Genomic DNA, 14,729 nt, shown 5'->3' on the forward strand with positions numbered 1-14,729 from the left:
TATTGAAACCAGGAAACATCCTTGTGGAATGGGTACTCTGCACTCAGCCCTTCTGTCTCCTTTTCCCTTTCCAATTCTTTCAGAAACTATGGAGCTTTTTGCCACGATTTAAGCTTATTGTAAATCCAATTGGCAAACCCTCTGAAATATAAGTAATTTAAGGAAAACTAAACCAAAGTTCCATTTCCTTTATGTTTCTGGTCTGACACTGGTTGAACTGGCTAGTGGAATTTTTAAAAATGCTCTAAGTTTCTGAAATAGTGAAGAATATATGAGGGCAGCATGGCTCCCTCAGGCCTTTTGCACTGCTTAATGGGATTTTGTTCAGTTAATAGTCTGGATTTAATGCCTTTTTCATGATACTTTGGTTAGTAAAGTCCTTGAGATACAGCTTCTAAGCAGCAATACTTTAAACTTGCATCTCCCCCTATACTGATGGTGTTTGTGTCATTATATAAAATGTATTCCTTAGTTTTCCCACAGGGCTGTCAGCCTCTCTTGTGCTTGCTGTTGTGTTTTAGAAGTTTTTAATAGAGAATGTATTTTGTGTTTTTTCCTGCCTTTGCACTGCTACTCCAGCCTACAGGGAGCCCTATTTGTTCGTGACCCACTTCAATTCCCTTGAAGTGATCGAGATTCAGGCACGAGCTTCTCTAGGGTAAGTGGTTCTCTTTTCATCTCTTTGAACAGCCTTTGAACAGGAATATATGGACTTGCCAGGTAAAGGTAGTGTGCTGCCACTGTAAAGACTTTTTCCTGCAATTTTCCCCAGAACTCCGGCACGAGCCCACTTGGAGATCCCAAACCCGCGGTACCTCGGGCCTGCAATCTCCTCGGGAGCAATCTACTTGGCCTCCTCCTACCAAGACAAGCTAAGGGTGATCTGCTGTAAGGGCAATCTGGTGAAGGAGACCAACAACGAGCAGCAGCAGCACCACAGAGGCTCCTCTGCCACACGCAGGTATAGGGACATTGGGCGTCACGGTGACAATGTCGGGACGTTACAGTCCCCGGGTGCCTCAGAAGCAAACTTCCCTCTTGATTCCTTTTCCCCTGGTGTGGTGGCATGCCCTTGTTCTGTTCTTAGAGCCTGGCGACAGTCAGTTACTGTAATCCTGGAATAGAGTCACTAATGGCTTAACATCCACAAGGAAACAAACATCAGCTCTAGGAAGATGGGGATAATCTCCACAAATGCTTTGTGACCTTGTGCTGGTTTGCTTTGATGTTGTGATAGAGCTCTGGCTTCAAAGCTTTTTGAGCTCAGATACTGTTGATATGACACTAAACATGGCTTGGCTGTAACAAGATGTAAAGCAAAAGCCCCTTTTTATCAAATAATGGGTCTGCCTTAGGGAGACTAGTGCTGGGAAGTTGTGATGTGATATACAGGTAATTAAATACTGGGGCTGATGGTGCCACTGTGTGCGCAAGAAACAGAAATTGAGGCTTGTAGTTATCCCAGCTTGGCCTGAACATCCCTGAGCTACAGAAAATTGTGTGAAAACACATATATCAAATTTTAGTGTCTTTTCATATGGAAGAGCATATGGCTGGAGTGTATGAAAAGGTCTTGTTCTCTGGCCTGTTCTGTACACATGACTTACACTGGCAATTCATTAAGGCGCTTTGCCAGTGTGGCTCATGTGATGGATACTCCAGCTGCCAAAGTACCTCTGCATTTTCCATCTTGGCTCAGGGAGGGGCTGATGCCTCTCACCCAAAGGGTGCTGGGGAAAAAGTTAAATTTTTGCTAAAAGAAAACGTAACGGGAGGTTTTTGTCACTCAGCGGTTCGCGTCAATTATTTTTGAATGACAGCAGCCCGAACAAGAGAGGCCCTCCCACGTACAACGAGCACATCACCAAGCGGGTGGCCTCCAGCCCAGGGCCCCCGGAAGGGCCCAGCCACCCCCGGGAGCCCAGCACCCCTCACCGGTACCGCGAGGGCCGCACGGAGCTGCGCAGGGACAAGTCCCCGGGGAGGCCTCTGGAGAGGGAGAAGTCCCCGGGCCGGCTGCTGAGCACCCGCAGGGAGCGCTCCCCAGGACGACTCTTTGAGGACAGTAGCCGAGGGAGGGTGCCTGTGAGTGGGGCCAGAACTCCTCTTGCTCAAGTCAATAAGGTAAGTCAGGAGCCTGCAGGAAGTGTCTGTTCTCAGGGAAAGGCTTGTAGATGTAGTGCAGAAGGGCTGGTGGCACTGGAAAGCACAAGAGCAGATCAAATCTCATCCCCCTGCTCCTCAAATTCTGTTGGAGCAGAGCCCACATGGTGTCATGCACTGGCCCTGTGACCACTAGCCCTGGGCTAGTTCTGGCATTGCAAAAGCTGCTTGACCCTAGAATGGGCTGAAAGCAAAGGTGCATTTACTAGCAAGTGATAGAGGATTTGAAGGGGAATAACGTCTGGAGCAGGGAACGCGGGAGCCCGCTGTGCTCAGTGGTGCTGACAGTGCCTGCCTTTGTCAGTGTTTGTGGGTGACAGGAGCCCTGGCTCTGTGGCAGCAGCAGGTGATGGATGTACTGCTCCCACCACCTTGTGCCTGGAAGAGAAGCACCTGTGACTTGTAACTTGTCCTTTTATTTCCCTGCCAGGTCTGGGACCAGTCTTCAGTGTAAGTCTCAGCTAGACAAAGTTACTCGTCTTGACCTGCAGGAAAAGAAGGAAATATACTGAGTAGATGCACTCCATCTGTCTGCAGCCCAGTTCCCAAACAGCATTCCTGGGCCAAAGCTCGCTCCGCAGCGGGAGCCTTGATGCTTTCGAAGACCGTTTGCAGCTCAGTTAATTTCTCTGCACTTTCCTGCACTCCTGTTTTTGCACTTTGTACTACTGTTACTCTTTCAAGCAGTTCATGAACCTTTTGTATCCACTTTAGTCCCTAGTAGTTCATCCAGGAAATGGGACTTGTGTCCTACCCCAGGTCATCACTGTGGTTAGCACCCCTTAACAGAGAGTTGGTCAAAGTTCTGAGATGTGCTGGGAGCCCCTGATGGCCTGGAAACAGAAGGGCCAAGGTGAGTGAGTCTTTCAATAGGAGCTGTGGTTGGATGTTCTCCACAGAACACAGGAAAAATTTCTTCTGATTAGCCTGTTCACCTGCCACTTCTGAAAGTTATTTTGTTCTCACTAAAATCGCTTTAGAGCAGCTCTGATGGGGAGGGAAGAACCCTGCTTTAACCAACCCCCCTGCCCTGAGACAAAGTGCATTACCTATAAGCTATAAGCTTCTGGGTTGTAAGACTTTATCCAAGTCTTCTGCATGACAGTTCACTGCATGCTGCTGCACCATCACTGGCTCTCTCCTTTTAGGTTGCTTTGCTGAGCAGTGTATTGTACCTCACTTGTAAATTAACTGAAACCTTTAGATTACGCTGCAAAATAGCCGTTAATTACTCTGGAAATTTGGCACCGAAGAGTTAACAAGCCTTATTCTATGACAAGAATTGCAGTCACTCTTGTGTTCTCCTCTCAGCACCGGACATGGTCTCTTCAGCAATGAGTCCTGCCAGCCTCAGCTCCCCAGGGGGAGCAGCCCGGGCTGGCTCCTCCCGTGAGCTATAGCTTGTGGTGCAACCAGATCCGGTGTCTTGGCACAGGACACCCACAGGGAGCAGCTTTGGCAATTGCTGACAACCTTTGCTTCCCCGTGTCTGACCTCGAGCCTTTTATTGCTTCCTATTCTCTTTTGCTGTGAACAGAGAGCAAATGATTTTCAAAGCAGGTTTTGACCATTCACTCTGCAATAGCAACATCCTAAGTGAACAATCATGTTCTTTACAACTGGAAAAAGAAAAACTGCATCCAATCTTCCCTTGGCGCCACACTTAATCTTCTGCTAGTCCCTTGCAAGCCTGTGCTAACCTGTTCTAGAAACCCATCAAAATTCCAATGCCTTGTCAGTGTCCTTTGGCGAGTTTCATGAATATTGTATTCTGTTCTCTTGTCTGTTGGGTTATTTTCAGTCAGATGATTTGGCAGGAAATTTGCTGAAAGTTTTTGTCTCCTGGTCTGAATATTTTGAAAGGTCACTGAGATCAGTCTTTAAATCTTTGCATCTCATGGAAGATCTTCAAGACCTCAGAAATGGGCTTGTTAAGTCCTGAAAGTGTATATCTTGTGTCTTGTTCGTGAAATGCTTCCTGCTATAGAAATAGCTCAAAGGACTGTACATATTTACAAGAAACTTTATATTCGTAACAAAAGGGAATTGAATTGGTTTCTACTTTTTTATTGTAAACTGTGCGTTTTTCAACACTAGCTTTTTGTTTTACTGGTGGTTGTGGACAGCCATCCTCAGACACTGGAGGGGCCTCGCCTCAGTCCTCCTCGCTCCCATGAAGAAATATTCTAACATTAAATTGCAATTGAAGCTTGTTAGCATAAATGAGGTTTTAGGTCTCTAAAAGTACAGGATTTTTCTTCATTACCTTTTTATTATTGACAAGGGAGGGAACCAGAGGGACAGTTCAAAGATCCACCGGGAAAGTATTGAACTTTGTTGTTGAACAATAACCAAATAAAACAAATAACTATCTTGACTGGCATGGTGAAATGACAGCTTCCTTCTCTCTGGAGTGCCCCTGCCCCTCCTGCCCCATACCTGGGGGTAGGGCTGGGGAATCCTAGGTGTCACAGCTGACCCAAGAGCAAACCCTGGCAATATTTAGCTTTTAATACTTGTCATTACCTAAACAGTAGCATAAGTGGCTTCACAAACCCCACGCATGTTCACATGTACTAACCCAGGTAGATTGATCCAGGTGCTTGACTAGAGCAGCAGGCAGCTGCAAGCACCCACAGCTCAGTACTGCCTCCCCTGTGAGAGGGGCAGAGGTGAAGCACCTGTGAGTATCTGGGAAAACAGTCTTGCCCTGGTAGATGACCCCACATCTCTTGAGCTGGAAAAAAGGCATCTAAATTAACATGAGTGTGATCTAATGACAGGTTTGGGACTTACCCCAGCAGTGTACTGGGAGCAAAGCGGATAGAGGCAGTTCCTCATCCCACTGCTGTAAAATGCTGGTGCTTTAAGGCCTAATAGCTGCAACTTGAAAAAAAGACCATTCACAAATCCAGTCAGATTGAGTACAACCTGCAGTTACTGTACAGCTCAACTTACACCTGCTCGGAAAACTTGCTAGATCAGACTTAAATGTAAATACATCTATTTTTAACTGAACTAGTTTTTACAGGGTCTGAAGTATTCTTTCACAGGAAGAGGTTTTTAATATTCACACTGCTGCCTACAGTAACTTAATTTGTCCTCCTACTGTTCAGTGTTTTTGGTTCTGTGCACATACCCACCCCCTCAGCGCTGAGAAATGGCTTGTTGGAGGCTCTGCGGGTGGGTTACCAATGGCTCCTCTTACAATTTGGTCTACATGACATTCTCCATGAAAATGCTCTCCATCGACCCCGAGCTGCTTGATTTATCTATTGTGCCTACTATGATGTATATGATGAAATGCTGACTTGTTCAATGTTCCTTTATTTCTTTTACTGTGCACAAACAATACTTATTTAAAGCTCATTGTTGCAGTCCTATGATGCATGATCAGAATTGTAACAAAACTAAAATAATCCAGAAACTGGTGGAGTAAAAAAAAAATTAATTATTTATTGAGCTTTTTGATTCCCAAGAACCCTACACAAATCCATGTCAGCTTGACCCCCACATGCTGTGCTGAAATTTGGGGTTAGGGAGGGCACAGAGCTCTTGTTATTCCTGTACTGGTTTACTCCAGGGTCCTCAAAAGTGACTGTAACAAAAGTGTCTGCATCTACCTTTAAAAAAATGTGCTCTCCTAGCAACAGCCAAGAATAAACATAACAGCACAGACTGTGAGCTGCGGGTGGGGAATGTAAGTGAGCTAATAAATCCAACTCTCGATCCAGCTTTTGCCTTTGGAGGGATTTGATTCACCCCACTGCAATAAGGGAACACAGAGTGATTAATCCAATTCATTCACCTGTCAAGCAGAAAATGACCCAGCAAAAAACCCACTATAACACCCCAAAACCCACGCCCCAGCAAAAACCAAAACAAGCAGCTTTCCTCTTCTTCCACCCTCCTGCTGGAGAGAAAGGGTTTTGGGGGCCTGAGGGTGGCAGTGGCTTACCTGAGGAAATCTGTGGCTCCTGGGACTGTCACTTGAGGCCCCAGGTGCCAGCTCACCTCCATCACTGCTGCTCATGGCTGGAGAGGCCTGGGGGCAGCTGGGCTTCCTCACCTGTGGGCAGGGAAGGCTGGAGCAGAGGGAAGGTCCCTCCTGCAGGCCCTCACACAGCCAGGGCCTCCCCCAGCCCTCACAACTTTCTGGGGCTGCAAAAGCTGATGCAGCTGCAGTCCCTGTGCTGAGACAGGGCCAGGGATTACAAACCAAAAATCAAAATGAAAAATTGTCAATCTTTCTACACAACAATAGTTCCTGTCCTGTGGTTCCACCATACCTGATGCACTGATGAAGAATGTGGAGTGCTCTGCAGGTACCAGCACTGACCACACACCCCCCAGCCTTGGCATTCCCTGGACACTGCAGGGACACAGACTGTCCCCTGACACAGCTGGACCTGCGTGAGCCTCGGACTCCAGAGTCACCCTGGTGAGGACAAAGACTTGGGGAAAAAGGTCTGCTTGAAGTGGCTGCTGGAACAAAGAGAAGCTGACAGGAGGCTTAGGGCCCATCCCAAGCTTTCCAGCTCTGTTACTGGAGCTTTTAAATAACTGGACTCTTGTCCTTTCTCTAAACTTTATGTCACAAATAAACATGAACATCTTGGTCTTGTTCACTGACTGAGTGCAAGAGGAGAAAGTGTTTCAATCTGCATAGTTTAATGAAAAGCTTGTAAAACCCACCAAGGAATGAAACTGCAATCAGGAAATCACATATCAGGAAATAACAAAATAACTCACTGAAGGCGAAATTACCACAGGTGGGAACAGTAGTAACAAGACAAGTCACCCACCTCTCTTGAAAATGTTTTATTTATTTCTAAAGAGGTTGAAAACAAGCAATTCTGTAGTTCAGAATACCAAATACTATCCATAGCACAGAATGAAGAAAGAGTTTTCAGAGAAAACCATTGCACTAGACCCACATCTACTCAGCTACTGAAGATATTGCAACAAGGCTGGTGAACAGACCCCAGGATGGCAAGGCATCCTCCCACTGTGGCTCCACTCCACGCTGGCTGCTGCAGCTCTGTCCCCACTCAGAGTCCTCACACACTTGTGCAAAGTGCTTTCCCCCACAGTGGGAGGGACTGCTTATCATTGGCACGGTCACGGTGCCCCAGGCACCAAAACAAGCACGCTGGCAGCAGTTTTGCATTAATGTTGCATTTGTTTTGGGATAAAACAGGCTGTCAGCACCAAGGACAGGCAGCCTGGCATTACTAGAATCACTTAGGAAACAGAAATGGAATAAAAAGTTGCCCGGCTCCAGCCCTGAGCACAGAGGGCTGCGGTGCTGCTGCACCCAGCACTCTGCTGACACTGAGGGGTAAGTTTGGCCACTGGACACAGGAGACTTACAGTCACCCTCAGGCTGTTACTGAGGAATTCATCCCTAAACTGAATCCATCCATTTCCTTCCTGCCACCTCTCCCAGCTTAAGGAAGTCCTCATCAGTGACAGCAAGAGAAACCAGTTTTCCAAAAGCAGATTACTGCAAGACACAATTACGATTTACAGAAAAATCCAGCCATTAAAAACAATTGTCTTTACCAGAAATTCCACAGGGGAAAAGATGTATTTCAGTTCTCATGAAGAGAAAAAAACTACAGAGCTATTCACAGTAGAAACAGTGCACCCCACTCTACCATAAAATAATAACGAGCTTGTAGTGATGATTATGTTGCTGATTTTGCCCAGAAAAGGCTGCTACAAAATGATCATCAATATTCACACTTACTTCAGCCAGGCAAGTTTGGAACTTGCTGCTGAAATAGTGTTTGATGAGCAATGGAAGCAGTAATGAGCTTGCTTTTGCTGAGTGTTATGCTGAAATCAGATTCCCCAAGAATCCTGAACTTTCCAGACTTTGGGCTGGCAGACTCCCAGTCTGCCTCACTGCTAAAGCTCTTGGGTCTGTTGCTGCCCTGACATTATTCAGCCTAATTAAATTGGTGGTTTTTTAACTCAGCTGACAAGGGGCACTGACACCTTTGCCACCTGTCTGGTTGCTGTGAATCTGCCATTTCCAAGAACTTCCAAGGTGGGGCTAACAAAATAAGGCAAATACAGGAGAACCTGGAAGTCTCAGGAAAAATATGAAATCAGAGTTTGTTTGCTACAGCACAGAGCAGAAGTACATTTGGTTAAGTGAAGCATTTTTTTCTGAGACTGCACTGGCCCAGAACAATTGGTCACAAATGACTGCGATGCTCATATTGGCTTGTACAGCAAAGTGGTCACGTATTTCTTCTTGTAACGGTGTGTAGCACTGAGCACCATCACTCCATCCTACAGGAGAGGGAAAAAAAGTGAGCATGTGCCATGGCCAGGCACCCAGGCTGCCCCTAGGCAGGACATGCCCTGGCCTCTCACCTTGATGGAAAGTGCATACAGGTGGTTCAACATGACGTGGTTGGGTTCAGGGAGCAGAGCGGGGTCACACTGCAGAGAAGAGGGACAGCGTGACAGTAACAGAAGTCACAGTTCACTCCTCACAGCTGAGGGGTGACAAACAGCATCTGTGACCAGCCACACCCCTAGTATATCACTGCTGCTCACATTGAGTCCATCACAAACACAGTCACCAATGCAGAACAACTGCAGGTCCCTCTGGGTAAAACCCTCTGCATCCTCACCAGGACGATGAATCAGACTGTAATTGTCCCTTAATGTGCTTCTGGTGTCTTAACAGTTAACAAGATTAGGCTTTTGGGAGGAAAACAGCATCCTAGTTTTCCACCTTAAAGACAGTCAACTAGAAAAATAGATTTACTTCAGATGAATCCATCTGGACATACATAATAAGGAACTTACCAGCACAATAACTTATCCTAAGGTTTTTCCTAAGCTGTCCCCCGCCCATATCCAGATTTTGTCCCCATCTGTTCACACCCTCAAGGGCATTATTTAGCAAACCAAAGTGATGTACTCACAGAAATGCCTGTGTCCTTGTTCAGGATGACCTGCAACAGGTGTGGGGGGAGAATGGGTGGAGATTTAAAGCGCTCCTCTGCCTTGCAGACATAGGGCTCCTGGTGGTATGGTCCTGGGGGTGAACTAGACAGCTCTGCCAGAGAGATGGTAAATATTTAATCCTGAATACTTTGTAAGAGCATCTGCTCTTTATAGGTACATGCAGCCTAAAGGAATCAATGGCACTTAAGTACAACAACTGCAGCAGCTGGTGCAGTGCCAGAGGATCAGTCACTGCCCAAGAGGGGATTTAAGGTGCCGAAAGTCTGACTTGGAGCGAGCTGTGAGGTTCTGGGTAGCAGAGTTCTGAAGGCGTAACTGCACTTCAGAACTTCTCTGTCACCTCTGCCTAAAACTTCTGCGAACACTCCACAGTGCAGGCTGCCCTGCAAGGCTCCCTCCAAGGGCAAGAACATGGGATGCACCTGTGAAAGGCAACTGCTCCCCCCTGCAGACTGTGGAAAGAGCCCTTCCAAGTGTAATCAGGGAAAGGAAACACTGCTACAGCCTGTGGGGAAAGGCATCTACTAGAATCTCCTCCTGGCCTGCCCCACAATCACGTAACACTTTCTCCAAAAAGGCTTTGTCCAGGATAAAGTCACACAGAGCAAAACACACCCAAACACACCTCCTGCCTCAGGTTCAAAGGTCTGCTGAAGGAGGGTGTAAGATACTGCTTCAGTCATTGGTTCCAATCCCTACAGAGCTCAGCAACCAGCAGGGCAAGGCTGACCTCAGACACGGCTCAGGCTAAATCCCACCTCTCTCCTGTTACACTGGAACATGAAACTTAAGGCAAGAATTGCATTTTTGTATTATTCTTAGGTAGATAGTTTATACTACACTGTGAGGATAGTCCTGAGCCTGTGTTATGACTGAGATGCACCTAATTTCTCCCTGCTAAAGTGCAACTCCTGACCCCCTCAGCCACCTCCTTAGCAAAGGAAGACTGAATTAGGAGCAGTGCAGGCTGTCAACGTTGGTTTGATGTGGTAAAGCAGAGACTGATCCACCAATGACTGCTCTAAACCCAGCCATTGCACACAGTTATTGAGCACCCAGGACTTCCTCCTCATCAAATCTGCGTTGCTTTGTCATAGGCTTCCTCCTGTGTGCATTCCACTTTCTTTCTTTGGGATTTGTGATTCCTGCACACATCCACAGGGCCTGACACAAGTGGAGATTAATCTCTGCTGGAGCTTTAATTCAGATAAAAGGGAAACTGAAATTTTGAACAGCTCTAAAAAGTGTGACATAAAGTTACCAGTAAGCTCATACCAGACATGTCTGAACATTTTTGGGAGTCCACCATCAAAGCGTCGAACACTTCGAAGTCAGTTTTCTTAACCTGGATGATGTTGTTGACAGTTCCCAGCTGGCTGGTTACTACTGGCTGGCAAAAGACAAGATAGAAAAACCAGAATAAAAAAAGCCTGTAGGACTAATAGATTCTCAGAACTGCACAATCAGCATTACCAGGAATGAGGTACATTACTTTTGAAAGATGGCAGAACCAGATGTGAGAAGAGCTCAATGAGTGTTAGATTAAGAAGAAGTGCAGGATTTTTAACGGTTGGGAGGGGAAAATGCCAGCTGAACCTGTCAAGCCCACAGGGCTCCAGACAAGGCAGGAGTCAGGTCTGGGCTGGGTCTGTTTGACCTGTGACACCAGCTCTGGACACTGCGTCCTTAAGCACTTGGGGAACTGCTGGGCAGGCTGGGGTTAAAGCTCATTTTATAGCAGAGGAGGAAAAATAGGCCTGGTAGATTTTGGCACAATTACTGGACTGTGAAAAGATCTAGAGCAGCAATAGCAACATGCTGGCACAGAGAGCCAGGAAGGCACAGTGAGTTCTGGGCTGCCAGCAGTGCTACAATGCTCTAAAAGACATTGTTGGACTGGACAAGAAAAGCTTGGCATCACTTATAAACCAATGGCCAAGAGATCCTGTCCCTCATTGCATCTCCTGCCCTCTGAGCTCAGGCTGATGCTGCCACCCAGGCCAGCAGCCATCAGAAACCTCTCTCTCACCAGCCTGAACAGCCCCTTTCTCCTCTTCAGATGCCTCAATCAATAAACAGTGACTCAAAGCCAACTTTACCTCTGCAGGATCGTGTGTCCACTGCCCATCCACGAGGAACTTGTACTGGTGCTCTCCTTCTGGCAGGTCCAGGATTGCCACAAAGTTATTGTGACTGGAATTTAAGACAAACAATCAGCCCTGCAAAATTCTGAAAAGTACCTTGGTCTCTAAACTGTGATACACACTGTGACACAGAGCACAAGCCTCCTCAGCGTGCAAAACCTTAAACAGGCAGAGAATCTCTGATGCCATCCAAAGGTAAGGAATCAAATTATAATTAATGCTCATGATAATTTCCTCTGTGACAGTGAGTCCCCCCACACTTCTGACATCCCATAACTGGCACTGAGCTTTTGTAAAGTCACTCTCACATCCTCATGTTACTTGTTAGCACAGGAGACCTCATTTATCTGCTGATGGAACAAGATCAGCTTTCTCATATTTCCTTGCCTTTCAGTATTTGCCACCATAAATTGCATTTCCCAAATGAAATAAATGAACATTGAGCAGATAAAAGCAGCAACTCAATACTTCTGGGCTACTTTGGGTCTGAAGAGCTGCTGCTTGGCAATTTCCAAACTCCTTGGGCTGTGAACTCCCTGATTCTTCAGAAGGCTTTAGCAGCACCTCAAAAAAGCTGAGAAACAGTTGATGCTGCTCCAACAGGCCACAGCCTCTGAGCCCTCTGAGCTGGGCAAAAGCCACTGACATGGCAAGGATGTGTCACAGAGACACTGCTCTGGAACCAGCTCCCCTTTGCACGGCCCAGCCCTGCTCCAGGCACAGACTCACAGCAGGGACTATTTGGGGTTATCTGTGTGTTGCGCCCAGTGAACTGACACACAGCTCAACTTCCACCCTGCGCCATCCAAGAAGGGAGAAGTCAGACTGTCATCAAGACCTTGAGGAGAGAAGCAGGACAGTGGTAAATCAAGCCAAATCCCATCTCTCAGCTGACCACCCTCCTCATGGCACTCAGCATTGCCAATCCATGGGGAACACACGGCAGCAGCGCTTCATTACCTCCTTGTCAGAGGAATTTTACTCCAGTTGTTGAAGGACCCTGATAAATAAACCTCTTTCCCTCCTCCAGTCCAGCGGAAGACTGTTGGCCGAGCTTGAGTGGGGGTTTTATCATTCACCTCCAGATCCTGCTGCCAAGCTAGAAATTCTTCTTTCTCCAGTGGAGCCTACAAGCACAATGTCTCAATCAAAAAAGGTTCTTTCCTGGCAGACTCAGACAACCTGTGCTGCACTGAACGCTTCTTTTGCCCTCAGGCACGATTCTCTAAGTCTACTACAAGCAGGTTTTGTCAGATACAGAATACAAGCTGCATTTCTAGATACTGTTCACAAGTTCATTTGCACAAATTCTGCAAAGGTGTTAAAGCCTCCCAAATTTGCAGGAAGAGTGGAAGGCAAAATAATGTTCCTCCCTCCAGCCCCAGTTATACCTGCTTAAACACCAATTCACTCTCTCCTTGGCATGGGAAGGAAGGGGGATGGACAGCTTTGTGTAAACTCAATGACAGAATCCCTGCAAGTTGCAAACAGCCACAGAGCATTGCAAGCAAGCAATGCTGAGAGAACAAACCAGCAATACCTTCATTTCCTCTGAATGGAACAAGTCTGCATCTTCAGGACTGTCCATGAGGATTTTGGGTCTGTCCCCCTCCTTGGTACTGATGGCTCCTCCTGAGCTGTCCCCTCGACTGGCTTTGTGCCCATGGCGCTCCAGCCCCGCTCGCTCGCTGCTCGTGTTCCCCATTTTTGTGGATCTAAAAGAGCAGGGAAAGCCAGATTAGCACATGTACTCCCACAGCTGGAACACCAGCAGGCAGGAAAGAAAACTCATCAGTAGCTGTGGGCTGTGTTTTTGAGTTGAAGAGCCTCAGAAACGTGATTAACCCATTGTAAAGTGACACCATACTCTGAACAAGGGCACTAAGTGACAGTTTTCAGCTACTGCTGAGAACGTGCTACAGTTCTACACGTGAGCACCTCTACCAGACCCAGTCACGCAGGGAGCGGACCAAGCAGGTCTCTGCCATGTAGCGCAAAACTGCTGTGTCCCCCCAAGCCAAGGGCTCGTTCTTTGCCTTCTGCCCCCGTGCACACAGCGCTGCACCTCGCCAGCTGCACCACCAGGGGAACTTTCAGTCGGAAGGCTCCAAAAGCATCCTGCCTGAAATGTGCCCTCACTAGAATAACGTTCTCTCACCCTGCTGAAGATGCCGAGAGCAGCTGAAGGAGTTCTAAACAAAGAACCACAGAATGTCCTGAGCTGGAGGGCCCCACAGGGACCAGTTCCTGGCCCTGCACAGACACCCAACACTCCCACCCAGGGCCTGAGAGAGGCGTCCAAACGCTCCTGGAGCTCTGGCAGCCTCGGGGCTGTGACCACTCCCTGCCAAGAGCTCAGTCCCGCTGCCGCTGCCTCTGTCCCCGCTTTACTCCGGCAGCGGCAGCGCCTGCAGAGACCCAGCCCCGCGTGGGCGCGCATGGAAGGGGCCCGTGGGCGCGCACCGGGACCTCCGGGGGGCACGGGGGGCACAGCCCGGCCCGGCAGCGCCGGGACCGCGACCCCGGGAGCCGCCCCTGCCCTGCCCTGCCCCGCCGGGCCCGCACCCACCGCCCGCCGCGCTCCCGCCGCCGCCGCCGCGCTTCCGCTTCCGCCGCGCCGGGCCCGCGCCCGCCGGGGGGAACCGAGCCCCGCGCGGCCGTTCCGGGCTGCCCCGCGCCCCACGGCGGGCTCCATGACGGGCTCCCCCCGCGCCTCCTCAGCACCCACTGCTGCCGGGACACGGCTCCGAGCCCGCCCGGGAGCCGCCGTGCCTGGGGCAGCGCCTGAGGGCGGTGTTGGAGCCACAGGCCATGGCGCGCCCCTGAGCGCCGCGGTCAGAGCGCGCTGGAGCCGTCAGCTCTGGCCTCTGGGGGGGGGGAACACAGATGGGAGGCTAAGTCCTTAAATGATAAATGTTTCCCAAATGAAACTACATTGATTCATTTCTCACAGTATTCCCACTAACACTATCTGGTTTTACCCTTGGCTCTCCCCCAGCTGTTGCTGGTTTTCTGTTCCACTTTCCTCACAGCCACAGAGCTGAGGCCTGCAGGTGTGTCGCCGTTCTCTTTACAGATAAATTGCTTTTTTTTTTGTCATTACAAACAGAAGCAACCTGCACATAGACAGAAGGATTCCTACCAAATGGAAGCGTCCACACGCTGTAAGATCGTGGGAAGAGCTCTGCCGGGATGGCTGTGCCAGTGCAGTGCTGGCTCCTGCTGTGCTGTGGGGAACAGCTGCTCCCTTTTGGCCCCTGGGGCTCGAGCACCCTGCCCGGGACAGGCTGCCAGGGCAATGTGTGCAGGCAGCTCTTCCCCAGCCCTGCACACAGCCCCTGCTATGAAATACAGCTGCTGTTATTTTGGCATTTCACACAGCTTAGCGCTCCTAAACTCCTTGTCTCCAACGCCGGTTGTTTTGTTCTCCCC

The 14,729-nt window shown here is 48.7% G+C and overlaps 2 protein-coding genes across 14 annotated transcripts in view; one reads left to right on the forward strand and one right to left on the reverse strand.

Annotated features, from left to right (window-relative positions):
* CIT (citron rho-interacting serine/threonine kinase) overlaps nt 1-4,540 on the forward strand; it is a 67,574-nt gene extending 63,034 nt beyond the window's left edge. For 5 of the 10 annotated variants that reach the window (XM_038152448.1, XM_038152447.1, XM_038152454.1 and 2 more), the window contains 4 exons: nt 580-658; nt 773-961; nt 1,791-2,124; nt 2,594-4,540. In XM_038152448.1, the coding sequence (XP_038008376.1) occupies nt 580-658; nt 773-961; nt 1,791-2,124; nt 2,594-2,617 (626 nt within the window). In that variant the 3' untranslated portion in view covers nt 2,618-4,540. The remainder of the gene's footprint in view (nt 1-579; nt 659-772; nt 962-1,790; nt 2,125-2,593) is intronic. The other 5 variants (XM_038152449.1, XM_038152451.1, XM_038152455.1 and 2 more) reach the window with 2 other exon arrangements.
* A 2,428-nt stretch (nt 4,541-6,968) lies between these two features.
* On the reverse strand, nt 6,969-14,461 carry PRKAB1 (protein kinase AMP-activated non-catalytic subunit beta 1). 4 transcript variants are annotated; one of them, XM_038152461.1, is made up of 8 exons: nt 13,867-14,078; nt 12,838-13,012; nt 12,258-12,424; nt 11,253-11,346; nt 10,429-10,543; nt 9,111-9,244; nt 8,551-8,619; nt 6,969-8,466 (listed from the first exon to the last, which is right to left on the reverse strand). In XM_038152461.1, the coding sequence occupies exons 2-8, from the start codon at nt 13,000-13,002 to the stop codon at nt 8,389-8,391; spliced, it is 822 nt and encodes a 273-aa protein (XP_038008389.1). In that variant the 5' UTR covers nt 13,003-13,012; nt 13,867-14,078; the 3' UTR covers nt 6,969-8,388. The 4 variants fall into 4 exon arrangements, with proteins under 4 accessions (XP_038008389.1, XP_038008388.1, XP_038008386.1 ...); XM_038152460.1 differs by lacking the exons at nt 6,969-8,466; nt 13,867-14,078 and adding an exon at nt 14,440-14,461 and having other exon boundaries at nt 8,467-8,619; XM_038152458.1 differs by lacking the exon at nt 6,969-8,466 and having other exon boundaries at nt 8,467-8,619; nt 13,867-14,088.
* Between the last annotated feature and the right edge of the window lie 268 nt (nt 14,462-14,729).

Source organism: Motacilla alba, chromosome 15 (genome assembly GCF_015832195.1).
Source record: "Motacilla alba alba isolate MOTALB_02 chromosome 15, Motacilla_alba_V1.0_pri, whole genome shotgun sequence".
Lineage (NCBI taxonomy): Eukaryota > Metazoa > Chordata > Aves > Passeriformes > Motacillidae > Motacilla > Motacilla alba.